The 14671-nt window shown below is 57.7% G+C and overlaps 1 protein-coding gene across 2 annotated transcripts in view; it reads left to right on the forward strand.

Moving 5' to 3' along the window:
* Positions 1–14671, forward strand: part of RPS6KA2 (ribosomal protein S6 kinase A2) — a 194152-nt gene that overhangs the window by 28103 nt on the left and 151378 nt on the right. For both annotated transcript variants that reach the window (XM_045294508.1, XM_045294509.1), the window contains exon 3: positions 8270–8320. In XM_045294508.1, coding sequence (XP_045150443.1) covers positions 8270–8320 — 51 coding nt within the window. The remainder of the gene's footprint in view (positions 1–8269; positions 8321–14671) is intronic.

The raw sequence follows: 14671 nt of genomic DNA on the forward strand, positions 1-14671 counted from the left end.
GCCCACTTCCAGCATGGTGCACACTGACCCTGCCGGTGACCCCTCCACACTGTCCACCATGTGGCCCACCTTCCCAGTTGTTGCCTGTCATGGCTACCTGGGGTGGCTTGTAGGTCATCATGGTGCTGAGTGGGCTTCCAGACTGAGAGGGGCTAGGAAGAAAGGCCTGGAGACCATGGGGGAACACAGACAACGGAAGCCCTAAGGGCCCCAGGGGTCCAGCATGGGGATGGTGCAGGATGAGGTAATGTCTTGTTCTGCTGGCCACGGGGTCTCCAGGGCAGTCCCCACCCCCACCCCCCCAGAGGCTAACAGGAAGCACAGGGAGGGCTGGGCCTGCTGGGTCTTCAGTCTCAGAGAGACTCAGGAATGGATATAACCAGGGCCCGGGGCAGGACAGATGACTCCCTGACTGCTGTCCCTGAGGATCGGTGGGTATTGGGCTGCTAACCACAAGGTCAGCAGTTCAAAACCACCAGCCTCTCTGAAGGAGAAAGATGAGGCTTTCTGCTCCCATAGAGTGACAGTCTTGGAAACCCACAGGGGCAGGTCTGCTCTGCCCTCTAGGGTCGAGGTGCATTGGATCCACTTGGTGGCAGTGGGTCTGTTTGTTCGGCCCTTTCCCTTGGAAAACCCTGGTGGCACTGTAGTGTAAGGGCGAGCTGCCCACTGTGAGCTCGACCGTTCAAGCCCGCCAGCTGCTCCTTGGCAGAAAGACGAGGCCATCTGCTCCTGTAAAGACTTGCAGCCTCAGGAGTCCGGGGGTCGCTGTGGGTCGGAATTGACTTGTTGGCAGCAGGCTGGGCTAGGGGTCATCTGGAAGCGGCCAGCTCTGTGCAGGATCCCGGCAGAGGCCCCACTCTCAGGAGAGGCTCCGCATAATTCGGGCTCCTGGGCTGCAGACCTCAGAACTCCACCGTGCCCCCACCCCCGGCAGCCCTCGAGCCAGCCTGTGGGTCCCACCGTCAGTGTGTGCTTCTCAGGGCCTCTGCGCTGTCTAGCCGGGCATGCATCGCCTCTGCCACGGACAGTGGGCCAGCGTCCAGGCTGTATCTGTCCACTATGTGGCCAGAGGGCAGCTCTTTGGGAGACCTGACTCAGGGGAGCCCAGGTGGGGAAGGGCCTGCCCACAGCTGACCAAGGTCTCCCGGACCCTGTGCCCAGAGGCAATGGGTGCCCTGTGAGGCCCTGGTGGTCCTCACTCAGTCCCCAGGCAGGGTTGTGGTAGTTCTGAGCTTGCAGGTCCCTCCTTCTCCAGGCCACGCCCCTCCTGTCCACCCAGGAGCACCTCCATGTCTGTGTACTCGGCATCCCCAGCCTCTGAGTCTGCACCCGCCGTGCCTCAGCCAGGAAAGGTGTTGTCCCCACTGCCAGAAGCCCCAGGAGTCCAGGGCTTCTCGTGCTGCCAACATTGCCAGTCAGGGATGTCCCAGAGGCGGGGACAGAGCGATGGGGTGCTTTGAGCACCCAGGGCTGTGGGGAGGTAGCCATGGGTTCTGGAGGACAGAGGAAGCTCGCCTTAATTTTATCCCTTTCAGGGCACACCAGCAAGGACCCCTGAGGGCCCGGGCCCCGCTCCTCAGGCTCCCTCCTGCCCAGGCGCCCCCCCTCCCCCCCAGCCTGTCCACTGCCCTGTCCAGCAGGCCTCCTCCAGCCTTTTGCTGCTGCCCTCTTGTGGAGATCAGTGTGTTTGCAAGCTGTATTAGTCTGGGTACTTTAGAGAAACAAATCCACAGAAATTCATTTATAAGAGAGTTTTATGTAAAGATTAAGTGCGCATCAAGAAAATATCTCAACCCAGTGCTGCCCAAGCCCAGAAGTCTAACATTAACCCATTAACTCATATGTCCAACACCAATCCACAAAGTCCTCCTCCATCTCACAAAACAGAGGCAATGATGCCAACTGCAGGAGGAAAGCCAAGTCAGGGAACGTGTAAGCATCTCAGCGCTGGCAGGGGTCTCTGCACGGCTGCTCCAGCACCCAGGGCTGCATCAGGGTAGGTCCATGTGGCTTCTCCTTGGGGGTATCTTTCAGGAACTCAGCCTTGCAAGCTGAAGCAGGGACCTGCTAAGGCAACTGCACCCTGGTGCGACCATCACAAAACAAGAGACCATAGAACTAGAAAGGCGAGGCTCATTGAGCCATTTATCCCTCCGCCTTTCAATTAGCCCCACATGTGTTTATTGGCCAGGTTGACACAATAAACTAACTAAATCAATCCACCCTTGCCAACCTGGCACCTGTACATTATTCTTTAGCTTCACAATTGCAATTAAGTAACACCTACACCTTAAGCCTATAATCCTGTGAATATGTTCCCCCACCTATGAAAGTTTGTAAGCCAACCACTTCATGCCTTTATCCCCCCAATTTTGAGTAGCCAATTTATATACTGCCCACTTACATCAACCCAGTGCTCTGAGGAGACAATCATATTTTTTGACATAAAGAGTCTTCAGTCCAGTTGGAACCTTGTGAAGTCTGAATTCATAAGCAAAGTCAAATCCAGACAGGCCACCCATAAAGTCAGCAACAATATGCACCAGTTCACAGGCTCAAAAGTCTCCACCTGGTCAGGTTCTGGTCAACTCAATGCGGGCTGCCTCACTCAGCCTCCACAGGGTGTCCATTGGTCGCCTTGCCTTTAGACCATGGGCTTTCACCAACTCAAGCCTAGCCCCCTTGAGCTAGGTCATGAAACTTAGAACTGTCAACCCGCTCTCGTCTTCTCGTTTTCCTGTAAACCAAGTCCACAGGTGTCAGTGGCCAAACTCAACCCGTCTCTTTATTGCTGCATTTCTCCCACTTCCACTCAAGTAGATCCAGGTGGTCACCTAGCAAGCATTTCAGCCTGCTCTCAGGCTCCCTTTAACATTCAGTCCCAGAGAGGAGTTTTCTTCATGGTTCCAGGTTTTTTCCAGCTTCTGACAAAGACCATATGTTCCTGAGTACTCCAAAGCACTGGGTGGGGCATATATTTTCAAAGCTTTTTATGCAGGCATAGCCTAAACCCATCTAAAGATCAAATTTTAATGACTGAAGTAAGTGGATTTACAAACTTTCTATTTTCCTGCTTCTCAGGAACAACCCAGTAAACAGTGTGGCGTTATCTGACCTCTGGCTAGACAAAGAAGGAAAAGTACCATGAGGGAGAGGTCAAACAAACACCTACTCTCCCTCTTATGATTTGTTTCTCCAGTACCCCACTCCTAAGATACCATAATGTGTTAGTCTGGGTACTTTAGAGAAACAAATCCACAGAAACTTATGTATGAGAGAGTTTTATGTAAAGGTTAAATGCACATCAAGAAAATATTCCAACCAAGTGCTGCCCAAGTCCAACATTAACCCATATGTCCAACACCAGTCCACAAAGTCCTCCTCCCTCTCACAAAACAGAGGCAATGATGCCAACTGCAGGAGGAAAGCCCAGTCAGTGAATGTGTAAGCATCTCAGCGCTGGCAGGGGTCTCCACACGGCTGCTCCAGCACCCAGGGCTGCATTGGGGTAGGTCCATGTGGCTTCTCCTTGGGGATGTCTTGCAGGAAGTCAGTCTTGCAAGCTGAAGCAGGGAACTGCTAAAGCAGCTGCACCCTGTTGTGACCACCACAAAGCAAGAGACCATAGAAGTAGAAAGGCGAGGCTCACTGGGCCATTTATCCCTCCACCCTTCAATTAACCCCACATGTGTTTATTGGCCAGGTTGGCACAATAAACTAACTAAATCACAAGCCGAGCAGGGTGTCCTCAGGGCCAGCCAGGGGACACAGACTCAGGGTGGGGACCATGGGCCCCCTGCCTGGCCTGTGAGAGTGTGGGCAATGTGGCATTTGGAGTGAGACCAAGGTGTGTATCAAAACCACGCTCCCTCTGCGCCCCACCCCCAGACCTTTGCACACTGCCTCCCTCCATTGGCAGAAAGCTATGGTGGCCAAGGCTCGGTGTTGATGGCAGCCTGCTGCACCAGTGCCTTTCCTCCGGCAGGAGCCGGGCTCTGCTGCCACCTGCCGTCCCTGCCTGGTGCGTGCACCTCACAAACCGCAAGCGGGGCCCAGTCCCCAATAAAAGACTCTGGAGACATATTCAACCCCGCTGCCTCCCCCTCCCTCGCCCCTTGCCCAGGGCAGACCCCCAAGAGGTCACAAGCATCATTATGAGGGATGCTGGGAGGGAGGGCCGCCACATTTCTGTGGGGTGATCTCTTGGCAGCAGCGCCCTTAGGGGGTACAGGGACAAGGCCCCACCAGGTGACACCATCCGAAGAGAGGGGTGGCATGGAAATGACTGTGTACACAACGTGCATGCTGCTTTTTATCAAAGCAGCCACCTCGTTCCTGAAAAGCCCGGCGGCCCTTGCCCAAGCCCAGCGGGTGCCAGGGGCCTGTTCGCACCCAGCTGCGCCATCCTGGCTTCTGGGTGGCTGTCTGTCTGTCTGTCTGTGCTCCCTGCAGTCCCACGTACTGTCACCCTCCCTTAGCAATCAGGTTTTGCTGCGGTCCTCCCGCCGGGTGCCTGTGGGGTGTCAGGAGGCGGTCTTGACTCCGCGGCCCTGGGTTTGGGGGTTTCCTGGCTTTGCATCATCCCGGCTGCACAAGGAGGAAACAGAAGGAGGCCAGCGGTGGGGCAAGTGGCCACCCGACGATTGCAGCGCAGGAAATTCCTCAGGCCGTCCCTCCCCAGCCTGGGACACCACCTGCTCAGACCTGTCCATGAGGGACTTCCGGAGGGGGACTGCGGGGAGACATCTCAGGGGACCCCAGGGGGAGGTGGATGAGAGGTTAAGAGGCCATGGGGAGGTGGACGGGCAGGGGACTGGTTTCTACTCATGCTCTGAGGGACGTGCCTGTCATTGTGGGGCTGCCCGGCCTCCCTTGTCCCTCTGGGTTTTGCCCAGCGGACGAGCTGCCAGACTATGCCCGGGGGTGGGGGGTGGGATGGTGGCAGAGGGCTGACATAGGGAGGTGGACAGGGGTTGGGAGAGGCCATAGGGAGGTGGGTGTAGAGGTGGGCAGGGCCAGGGGAGCCCATCTTCACCCTGGAGTCCCCCTGGCAGGCTGTCCTCTCACAGTTAACCATCCTGCGAAGGCACCCAGAGGGTGAGGGGGAGCCACCGAGCCAGTGGAGGGCTCTGGAAGGGGCCCTGTCTGCGGCCAGCTGGGCGGCCAGGGCTGACCCCAGCCTGAGGGAGAACCAGGAGCCCATGCTGTCCTGGACCCCCAGGTTCTCCTTCCAGACCGGCCCAAACCGGCCTCCCGGACTCAGCCTGTTGCCCAGGACAGAGCAGACTGCCCCACAGTGTGTTCTTCTCCTGCGGAGCGACTGGTGGGTCCCAACTGCCCCCCTTTCAGTTCACAGCCAGGTGCTTCACCGCCGCACCGCCACGCTGCCTCCTCCTGGACCCCAGCGTGTGCCCGTGGTCAGGTGGGTTTTTCTCACGTCTCCAGTTCCCAGGAGCAAGTCCAAGTGGCTAACGCAGAGCAGTCAGTCTGGTCATCCCATTGCAACAAGAGCCAACAGATCCGTCTCGGAGCACTGCAGGCAGCACGTCCCTTCCAGACATCATCCCACGTACTCTGGACATGCGGTCAGGAGAGGCCTGTCCCTGGAGAAGGACACCGTGTTTGTGGAGGGGCGGTGAGCCAGAGAGGTGCTTGAAGAGATGGGTGGATTGATACCGTGACTGAAACCCCAGGCTGGACCAGAGCCGGGATTGTGATGACGGCGCGGGACAGGGACGGATGTGGGACGGATGTGGGACGGGCGGGGACAGGGACAGGGACGGGGACAAGGACAGGGACAGGGACGGGCGGGGACAGGGACAGGGATTGGGGGATGAGCTGGCAGAGTGAGTTCTGCTGCACACTGGCTGTTGTGAGTCAGCACCGACCCAGTGGCGCCTAACAGGAATGATGGTAGATCTGATCCTGGTGTACTGACTAAATTCTCACCCTACCCCCCATATGGGAGACCCAGCCTTGGTCCCTGGCCAGTGAGCCTCAAACACAGCCCCCCAGCCTCCCCAGCCCCCCAGCACCATCACCTACCCCTGCTCCTAGGGGTAGGCCTCGTGTCGCTGTAATGCTGGGCAGCTTCTACTGAGCCGCCAGCCTGAGAGAGAGTAGGCAGAAAGGCCCGGTGATCTGCAAATCTGCATGGAGCCATCGGGATGACGGGGTCAGGTGGCCCTCTGGCCACCACGGGGCCGTGCAGAACTGGGCAGTGCTGTGTGTGGGATGACCGTGAGCCAGAGTCCAGTCCCTCAGCAGCAAGCCAGGACAGAGCAGCTCCTGGGGGTTCAGAAGCTGCCCTTGGGGTGCTGTGTCCACCCCCACCGAAGGACACACAGACTTGGCCATCCACGTAGCCATCACGGAGAAGCCATGTGGAGTCCTGGGTCAGGCCCCCTCGTGTGGGTGGGTGGTCAGTCCCATGTGGACACTGAGGGGCGTCCTGGACACTTCGATGACTAGCACACCCTTTGCTCAGAGCAAGACCAGAGGCTTGAGTGCACCCAGGTGTGTGTGTGCCCAGGATAGCCCCTTCTCAGAGGGGATGGAGTGGCGCAGGTTGAGGTTGGGAACAGTAATGACTCAGGAGGCCGGGCATTTCTCTGCTAATGGCCACCCTGCATCAATCAAGGGGTCAGCTCGGGGCAGGTCCCCGAGTGGCGAGTGTCACACTGTGGGATCCTGACCCCAGAGGGCAGGGCGAGGAGGGCTGGAGAAAGGGAATGCCCCCTGCCCCTCGTTTTCTCTGAGGGACCCGTGTCCAGCCTTCCTGCTGACGTTCCAACCCCAGTTAGGAAAGCCGGGCAGCGAAGGCCACTCGGAAGCTCTCCTCTTCACCGCTGCTTCGTCCCCTATTAGCGGGCGGGGGCCTAGGAGGAGGGGCTAAAGCTCTGAGAGGCTAAAACAATGATCTTCCTAAATCAAGTCTCCAAAAACGTTCACAATCACACTCACTGCCGTGATGGCTCCAGGATGGGTTGGGTAGAACTGCCCCCAGGAGTTTCTAAGACTGTGACTCGTATGGGGGCAGAAAGCCCCAAGGAGCGGTTGGTGGTTTCGCACTGCTAACCTCTTGGTTAACAGCCCAGTGCATAAACCAGGGACCACCAGGGATCCAGCCCCCAGGGTCGCTCCAGATCTTAGTCAAGCCAAAGAGTGGCGTGGGGCGAGGAGGCACTCTGCAGGCTGTGTGCCTCCTGGCTCGGACCTCTGCGACCAAGAGTTCCTGGAACTTTAATCATCAGCTACATTATTAATTACCTTCAATTATTGCCAGCTTATTTGCAGACGGAAGGTTTTCACTTTCCTACAAACCCAAACCAAACCCGCTGTCACCCAGTGGACCTAGAGAGACCCTGTGGGGCAGGGTAGAACCGCCCCGGCTGGGTGTCTGAGATGGCAACTCGTCTTCCTCCTGCGGGACAAGCTGGCAGGTTAGAACAGCTGACCTTGCAGTTAGCGTGCCGACTCGTCCTGGCCCACTAGGCACGCTTTCCTATAGCTGGGATCATGCTCTTCTCCAGCATGGAAACACCCTGTCTGTCTGTTCTGTCCATCTGTGCCAGCGTGTGTGTGGCTGTGAGGCTGGCAGCTCCAATCACCGGTGCTTCAAACACCAGCATGACCTCCGTGGTGGATCCGTGCAGTGGACCTTCAGACTAACACAGACTAGGAGGAAAGGCCTGGTGACCGCCCTCTGGATCCCATCAGAACCTTGTCGGCAGAGTGGGTGGGCAGGGGAGGGGGGGATTGAGGTCCTGGTCAGGAGGGCCCACGACTCACCTGTGCCAAGGACCTTGAAGATGGTGCCTGGCCGGGCCACCCTTCCTTCTGTTGGCTGTGGGGCTGCATGGCCTGCAGTCGGTGACTGGAGCAATGGACGGGCAAGCGGGGGGCCTCAGTGGAGGTGCAGTAGCGGCCGGCAATCGTCCCTGGAAGGCACAGTGGGTGGCAGTTTGGGGTTGTGTCTTGAGGTTGCTGATGAGAACATCCTCATTTCCTTTGGGTGCTTCGGGGTTGCACAAAGCGTGTCAGTTCCCCCTCTGGGCTCGCAGCTCCGAGCTGCGTGGAGGGCTGCAGGGTGCTGGAGAAGCCCCCAGCCCTGGGCACCATGTGGAGACTCATGTTCCGAAGCAGGAAGCTCCCGGCCCAGGTTCGTAGTCCCAGTGTCACCCACCGAGGGGCTGCCTGCTGAGAGTGACCCATGGATGGAAGGACGGACGCTGTGACCTAACTGGTTCTCTCCTTGCCCCCGCAGGGCAAGTGGGCCTCGACTTTGCCGGAGGCGAAGCCAGCCGCTGCCGCACAGGTAAGGGACCACCCTGCCCCCCGGGGTGCGGCTTTCACGTTAACCTGGAGGGCAGCTCCCTGGGCCCTCTGGCTGTTTCTCCTTCAGGAGCACAAGCCCCACTGGGCAAGCTGATGGACATGGGCCCAACCGAGGGCCGCAGGACTGGGCATGCAGGGTGGGTCATCGGGGCAGGGGGGCCGGCTGCCTGCCTGCACGTGAGATGGGGCTCTGATGGATGGGGCCCCCAGGTGCCTTCAGAGGCTGGACAGGTGGGCAGCTGTGACAACCTCGGTGTCTGGGCTCTATCACGTTCTCCGCCTTTGACTGGGCACAAGCCAAGTGAATCTCTGCCCTTCGCACTCAGTGGGAATGTCCGGGGGCCTTCTCAGCAGGGCTCTGGCCTTCATAGTGTGATACCTCTGACTCCTGGTAAACCTCCCTCTCTTCCTAGTCTGGCTTCCCAGGAGTGCTTGGAAACCCCTTCCGATGGGTGTGTATATCTTTGTATATGGCATGTCTTATAGGGATTATGTGTCTGTATGCACAAGTGCATGAAGGTGCCCGTGTGTGACATACTATGGAGATTGTGTGTGTGTGCTTTATCTAGAATGGGGCACACAGACAGGTCAGAGGGACGGCAACATGTGGTGGGAACCGTCCGTTCTCCCTTCTTCCATTCCGTTCCTGCGCTCACTGTCCGAGGGCCCCACGTCTTCACAGTCCAGGGGAGGCATGCATTATGCTACGTGCACCCTCGCCCCTAGGTTCCAGAGGAGCCTCCGCACTACGCTGGAAAGACAAGTGACAGGAGGGACTCCAGGTGGGACAGGACAAAGGTGGGCTGGGCCCCGAGCTGGGCCAGGCGCCTGAGGTCTGGCAGCTCCGAGCCGTGTGTGGGAGTTTCTTAGTGGAGGTGTCCAGGGATGGGCTGGCTTCTGGGTGACTTGGGGTGGGTGTGGAGTCTCCCGAGACTCCCAGCACCATCTGCTTTGTAGGGACATCATAGGTAGGCCATATTGCGGGGTGACGGCTCTGTCCCAGGTACCATTTCTTTCAGTCTCCCAGCCCCCAAAAGCAGTGAGGCCCACAGGGTAGCGGTGCTGGGGGCTTGGAGGCATCTGACCAGGCAGGGACGGTCAGCAGGGGCTGCTCCTTCTAGGGGCCCAACAGGTAGCTTGGCACTCTGTGGGGGCCAGCCTCATGTGAGCCTGTTTTTCTAGAACATCTCTTCGCTGTCTGATGAGACTCCCAGAGTTCCCTGCAGAGTCCAGGGCAGGAGCCGACAGGGCTCGAACCTGTGACCATCATGGCTATACAAACGCAGGCGGGAGCTCCGGGACGCGTCACGGCATAGGAAACCCTAGACACCAGATCTGCAGCCCTGGCGTCTGACCCTGGTGACACCAAGGGTGAGGTGCTGGGCCGCAATTCACGGGGTCGGCAGTTCAAACCCCCCAGCCACTGCTGAGGCTGCAGACTCGTATGAGTTTGTGTCGTTTCTCCTTTTTCACAACAGACAGACGTGACACCATGGAGTGTGTGTGTGTGGGCGGGGGGCAGGGGAGGGGCGGGGCGGAACAGGCCTATCTCCTGTTCAAGACCCCAGCACAGTTGGAGCTGCTGGGGCACAAGCCGGGGGTCCCACAATCACTCTGAGCCCCCGTGTGAAAGGAGCCCTTGTGGCAGGGTGGTTACGCATTGGACAGCCAACCACAAGGTCAGCTGTTCAAAACCTTCAGCCACTCAGAGGGAGAAAGAAAGACGGGGCTCCCCACCCCGGTCAAGGTTGACAGTTGCGGAGGAAACCCCGGGAGCTCCACACTGCCCTGCAGGTCGCACTGCGGCGGCCTCACACGATGGTGGTGACCTGGGTTTGCTTTAAGCCCTGCAGAGACACTTCCTGGGGGGGCGGGCACAGCGGCTGCGGCCACCACAAACAGCCTTCCTTGTCTGGCCCAGGACCGAGGTTGGCTTTCTCCTCCCTGTTTGTGTGGCTTTGTTGTTTTGTAAAAAGAAGAGAGGAGGCAAAAGAATGTCTGCTTTTGTCCGTGGAGCCACGATTCCAGCCGGAGCCCTTTGTGCCCCAGGGACTCGCTCGGCTGCCCCCTGGCCGCCCTCGCCAGCACGCCCGCCCCATTTCCCACCCTCCATTGATGCCGTTGGACTTTGAGCAAATTGAACGCTGTGTCCTCAGGACTTCTGCTTCCTGAGACGCGAGGGATGTGGGGCTTTGGTCACAGGTCCGGTGCGTCCCAGGCCGAGAACGCCTGGGTGGCAGTGGGTCTGAGAGCTTATTGTATGTGGGTGAAGGTGTGCCCACAAACTCGTTCCCTACCCAACAGCTTCCACACATTTATTCTGCTCCTCGCCCCTCTCCCCCTTGGCTCCCACTGCCCCTTCCTGCCTGCCCATCTTTGCTTGAGGGTCACTATGCCCCTTCCGGTGTCTTGGGCTGAGGGCCCCTAGGGGCACCTCAACCCCGGCACTGTCATGCACGTCTGAAGCCCATCGAATGCTTAGCTGAAGGGTGATGTCATGGTGGCAGTCAGTGCTCAGGCCCAGGCTTGAGGGGGGCTGAGGGCCACAATCTCAGGGCTCCACCAGCCTCTGTCAGACCAGACGCCTCCTGGTCTTTTTACGGGTTTATATTTGTTCTCCACTTCTTTCCCTCCCTCTCATCTTCCAGACATGTTTCATAAGAAATTATTTTGAAAGAAAAAAATTAGAATAATTTCTCTGTGTGTCTGGCGGGTACGTCAGTGGGGCCTACAGGAGCCCCCGTTCCCCCAGGAAAGGGAAAGGCCATCTGTTGCCATAGCAACCACAATTGGCCCACAGCGTACCATTAGAAATGAAAGGTTTCCCTGGCAAAGCCAGGCGCTCCGGCCCTGGCACCATCTTCCAGAGACCAAGCTTCTCTCACTAATGCATGTTCAAAAGCACCCGGCTATTACCTTCCCTCCGGGGAGACGGGGTCCCCCACTCCCACGGGGCTGCTGTGGCAGCTTTGTCTGAGTCTAAGGCACAGCCGAGGCCAGGAGACCTGGTGGCACAGGGGCTTAGGCGTTGGGCTCCTAACGGAAAGGTGGGCAGTTCAAGCCCACCAGCCTCCCTCAGGGAGAAAGGTGAGGCCGCCTGCTTCCTAAAGGAGTACCGCCTGGCGAGCCCCCGGGAGCAGTCCAACTTGCCCTCGATGGCCCCGGCTAGTCTTTGTGGAAGCAGACGGACACATCTTTCTCCCGTCGGTGGATTACAAACACCTGCCCCGCCATTAGCTACCAGGATCCTCGCCCTAAAGGTCACAGCCGGGGTGGCCCGGCCCCACGCGTCGGGTGGGCATCGGTGGTACATGGTGGGCTCAGGACCTTAGACAGCAGAATCCTGGTGGCCCAGGGCATTAAGCACTGGACTTGGACCCGTCGCTTGCTCCGAGGGAGAAAGCCCAGCAGTTGTCTCCCATAAAGACTGAGCCTGGGAAGCCCTGGGGACCAGGCCTGCTGGGTGCTGCAGGGCCTCGGGGAGCCCCGTAGCCTCACACGTTTGAGGGCGGTGAGCTTGCTGTAGGTATAGGGATCCCTAAGGGGGTGGTGGCTCCGTGATTAAGCGCTTGGATACCACGGTTCACGGTCAGCGGTTCAAGCCCACCAGGTGCTCAACAGAAGACAGAGGAGGCGGTCTGTCCTGGAGAGATTTACCCTCTTGGAACCCGGACTCTGTCCTACAGGCTGGACAATGTGGGTTTGGTGGCTTAGAATGATAGAAGACCCCTGCAGGGCTGGCCGGGTCCTCGTCCATCCCAAAGCTGTCTCAGTGGCCGCAGTGTCTGGTGTGTGTGTGTGTGTGTGTGTGTGTGTGTGTGTGTGTGTCTTGCACACACACTGCTCCGGGAGTCTGTCTGTTAGTCTGCCCATGGAGAACAAGCGTGGGCACACTGTCTGTCCCAGAAGCAGTGGGAGGAGCACTGTTTGGAGACAAATCTCCCGGATTGAAAGCCCTGGAGCAGGAGCTGCTGTGGGTCAGCTGTTTGCCTGTGCCCAGAGCTGCTGTCCAAGGTCACTTCTGCCCAGCCCTGCCCGAGTCCTCCTCTTGTCCCTCTCTTCACCCGACATCTGATTCCTCTCCTCCCCCAGGTCCTCTGCCACCTGGAAGCTAGTTGTTGACCCACTGGGTCAGCTCCGACTCACAGAGGGCCAGCCAAGGGGCTCCAAGGCTGTGCTTGCTTGCTGTGGACACAGGGTACCAGAACTTTCTCCTTCTGAGCGGCCGACCAGGAGCTGGTTAGTGGGCACCTGTCCAGGCTGCAGCTGAAGGTCTCCAAGGAGGAGCCTATTTGATATTGGCAAATGTCCTGGGCTGCCTTGACCTCACTGCCTGCTGCCGTTGATCCTAGGCTGGGCTGTGCTCTGGCCCAGCCTGACGGGCCTCAGGGAGACAGCCCCCCCAACCCCTAGTGCTTCCAGGTGACTGTGGAGCCTCCCAAAGGGCTGGACAGTGGGAGGGAAGTGTCTGTGTAGCTACATGTGTGTGCATCCAGACGCCGATGTGTGAGGGTCTCTGTGTTTTTGTCCCTGGTGTGTGTGTGTGTGTGTGTGAGAGAGGGGGAGTGTCTCTGTGTGCATGTTTGTGTCTGTGTCTATCTGTGAGTGTGCATGTCTGAGCCTGTGTCTCTGTCTGTGTGTATATCTGTCAGTGTGTGTATGTGTGTGTGATAATGTCCATAAGCCTCTACCTGTGTGTGTGTGTGTGTCACTGGATATATGTGTGAGTTCTGTCTGTGTGACTCTGCGTGTGTGCTTGTGTCTTGTGTATCTTTGAGTGAGTGTCTGTGTGTATGTGTATTTGTGAGAACCTCTGTGTGTCTCTATCTGTGATGTGTGTATGTGATTGTTCATGTGTGTATGTGTATATATTTATATGTGTGTGAATGACTATATATCACTATCTGTGTGTGTGTCAGCCTGTATTTCTATGTGTGAGGTTGTCTGTGTATATGTGAGTGTATGTGTGTGTGAATGTCTGTGTGTGTGCATGTGTGAGTCTGTATCTGCATGTGTGTGATTGTGTGTATGATTGTTTATCTGTGTGTGATTGTCCATGTATGTGATAATCTGTGTATATGTGAGTATGTGTGTATGTGAATGTCTCTGTGTGTATGCATGTGTGAGTCTGTATCTGCATGTGTGTGATTGTCCATGTGTGTGATTGTCCGTGTATATGTGAGTGTATGTGTGTTTAAATGTCTGTGTGTGTGTGCATGTGAGTATCTGCACGTGCATGATTGTCCATGTGTATGTGATTGTGTGTATGTGTGGTTGTTCGTGTGTGATTGTCCAGGTGTGCGTGTGTGAGCCTGTATCTGTAGGTGTGTGTGATTATCCATGTGTATGTGATTGTGTGTGTGTGAGTCTGTCTGTACCTGTATGTGTGTGAATGCCTGCGTGTATGTGATTGTATGTGTGTGAGTCCATGTCTGCAGGTGGGTGTGAATACCCATGTTTTCGTGACTGGTTGTGTATGTGAGTCTGTCTCTGTATGTGTGTTTGTGTCTGTGTGTCCGTGTATCTCTCTCTGTGCATGTGTATCTGTGTGCAGGTGTCCCCGTGGGAGGTGGAGGGACAACCTGAAGGAGCTGTGTGATGAACGACCTGGCCCGACCCAGCATGTACTCCCACACCGGCTCCTGGGACACAGGTGGGAAGGGGGAGAGGCACCCTGTCAGGGCCCTGCTGCCTGTGGAGTGGCCTCCTCTGGTATTGTGTGGACACTGCCAAGCATCATCATGGGGAAGGGATGGGGCAGGCGGCCGTCCCTCCTTCCTCCCCACCCCGGGCGGCCGCGTGGGCACGGCCACTCTGCACTGGAGCGCTGCTCTGAGCGGCTGCAGGGAGCTGCTCTCGGTGGCGCCCAGGGGACCCTGGGGTGGCGGCTGTGTGCAGGGACGGCCTTCGGGGCTGCTCATGGTGAGGGATGCCCCGGCTCCCCCACAGAAGGCTGCACAGGCTCTTCCTCCAGAAGGTAAGGGCTCCTTTCTCTGCTCTGGGTGTCACTGGGGGTCTTGCAGTGTGTGTCCCACTCGGGGTGACAGGCTGCGGGGACAGAGCCTTGTCCCCGGCCACAGGCGACTCCGGTGCCACATGAATGCGATGCGTTGTTTCCAGGGTGGCTGTGCCCTCGTGGGGCGGGCGTCTCGGCTTCTGGCTGGCATTCTAGAAGAAAAGAGCAGAAAATGCCACTACAGGGGCGTTAGTTCAACCCGTTCCTGAAAAGTCATGAATTTGTAAAGGCAGAGAGGGCCAGCTCCCCCGGAGGCCCCTCGTGAACAGGTGTGTGTGTGTGTGTGTGTGTGTGTGTGTGTGTGTGTGTGTGTGT

This window comes from Echinops telfairi, unplaced genomic scaffold (assembly GCF_000313985.2).
Source record: "Echinops telfairi isolate 266 unplaced genomic scaffold, ASM31398v2 ScPeMD7_3533;HRSCAF=4204_0, whole genome shotgun sequence".
Lineage (NCBI taxonomy): Eukaryota > Metazoa > Chordata > Mammalia > Afrosoricida > Tenrecidae > Echinops > Echinops telfairi.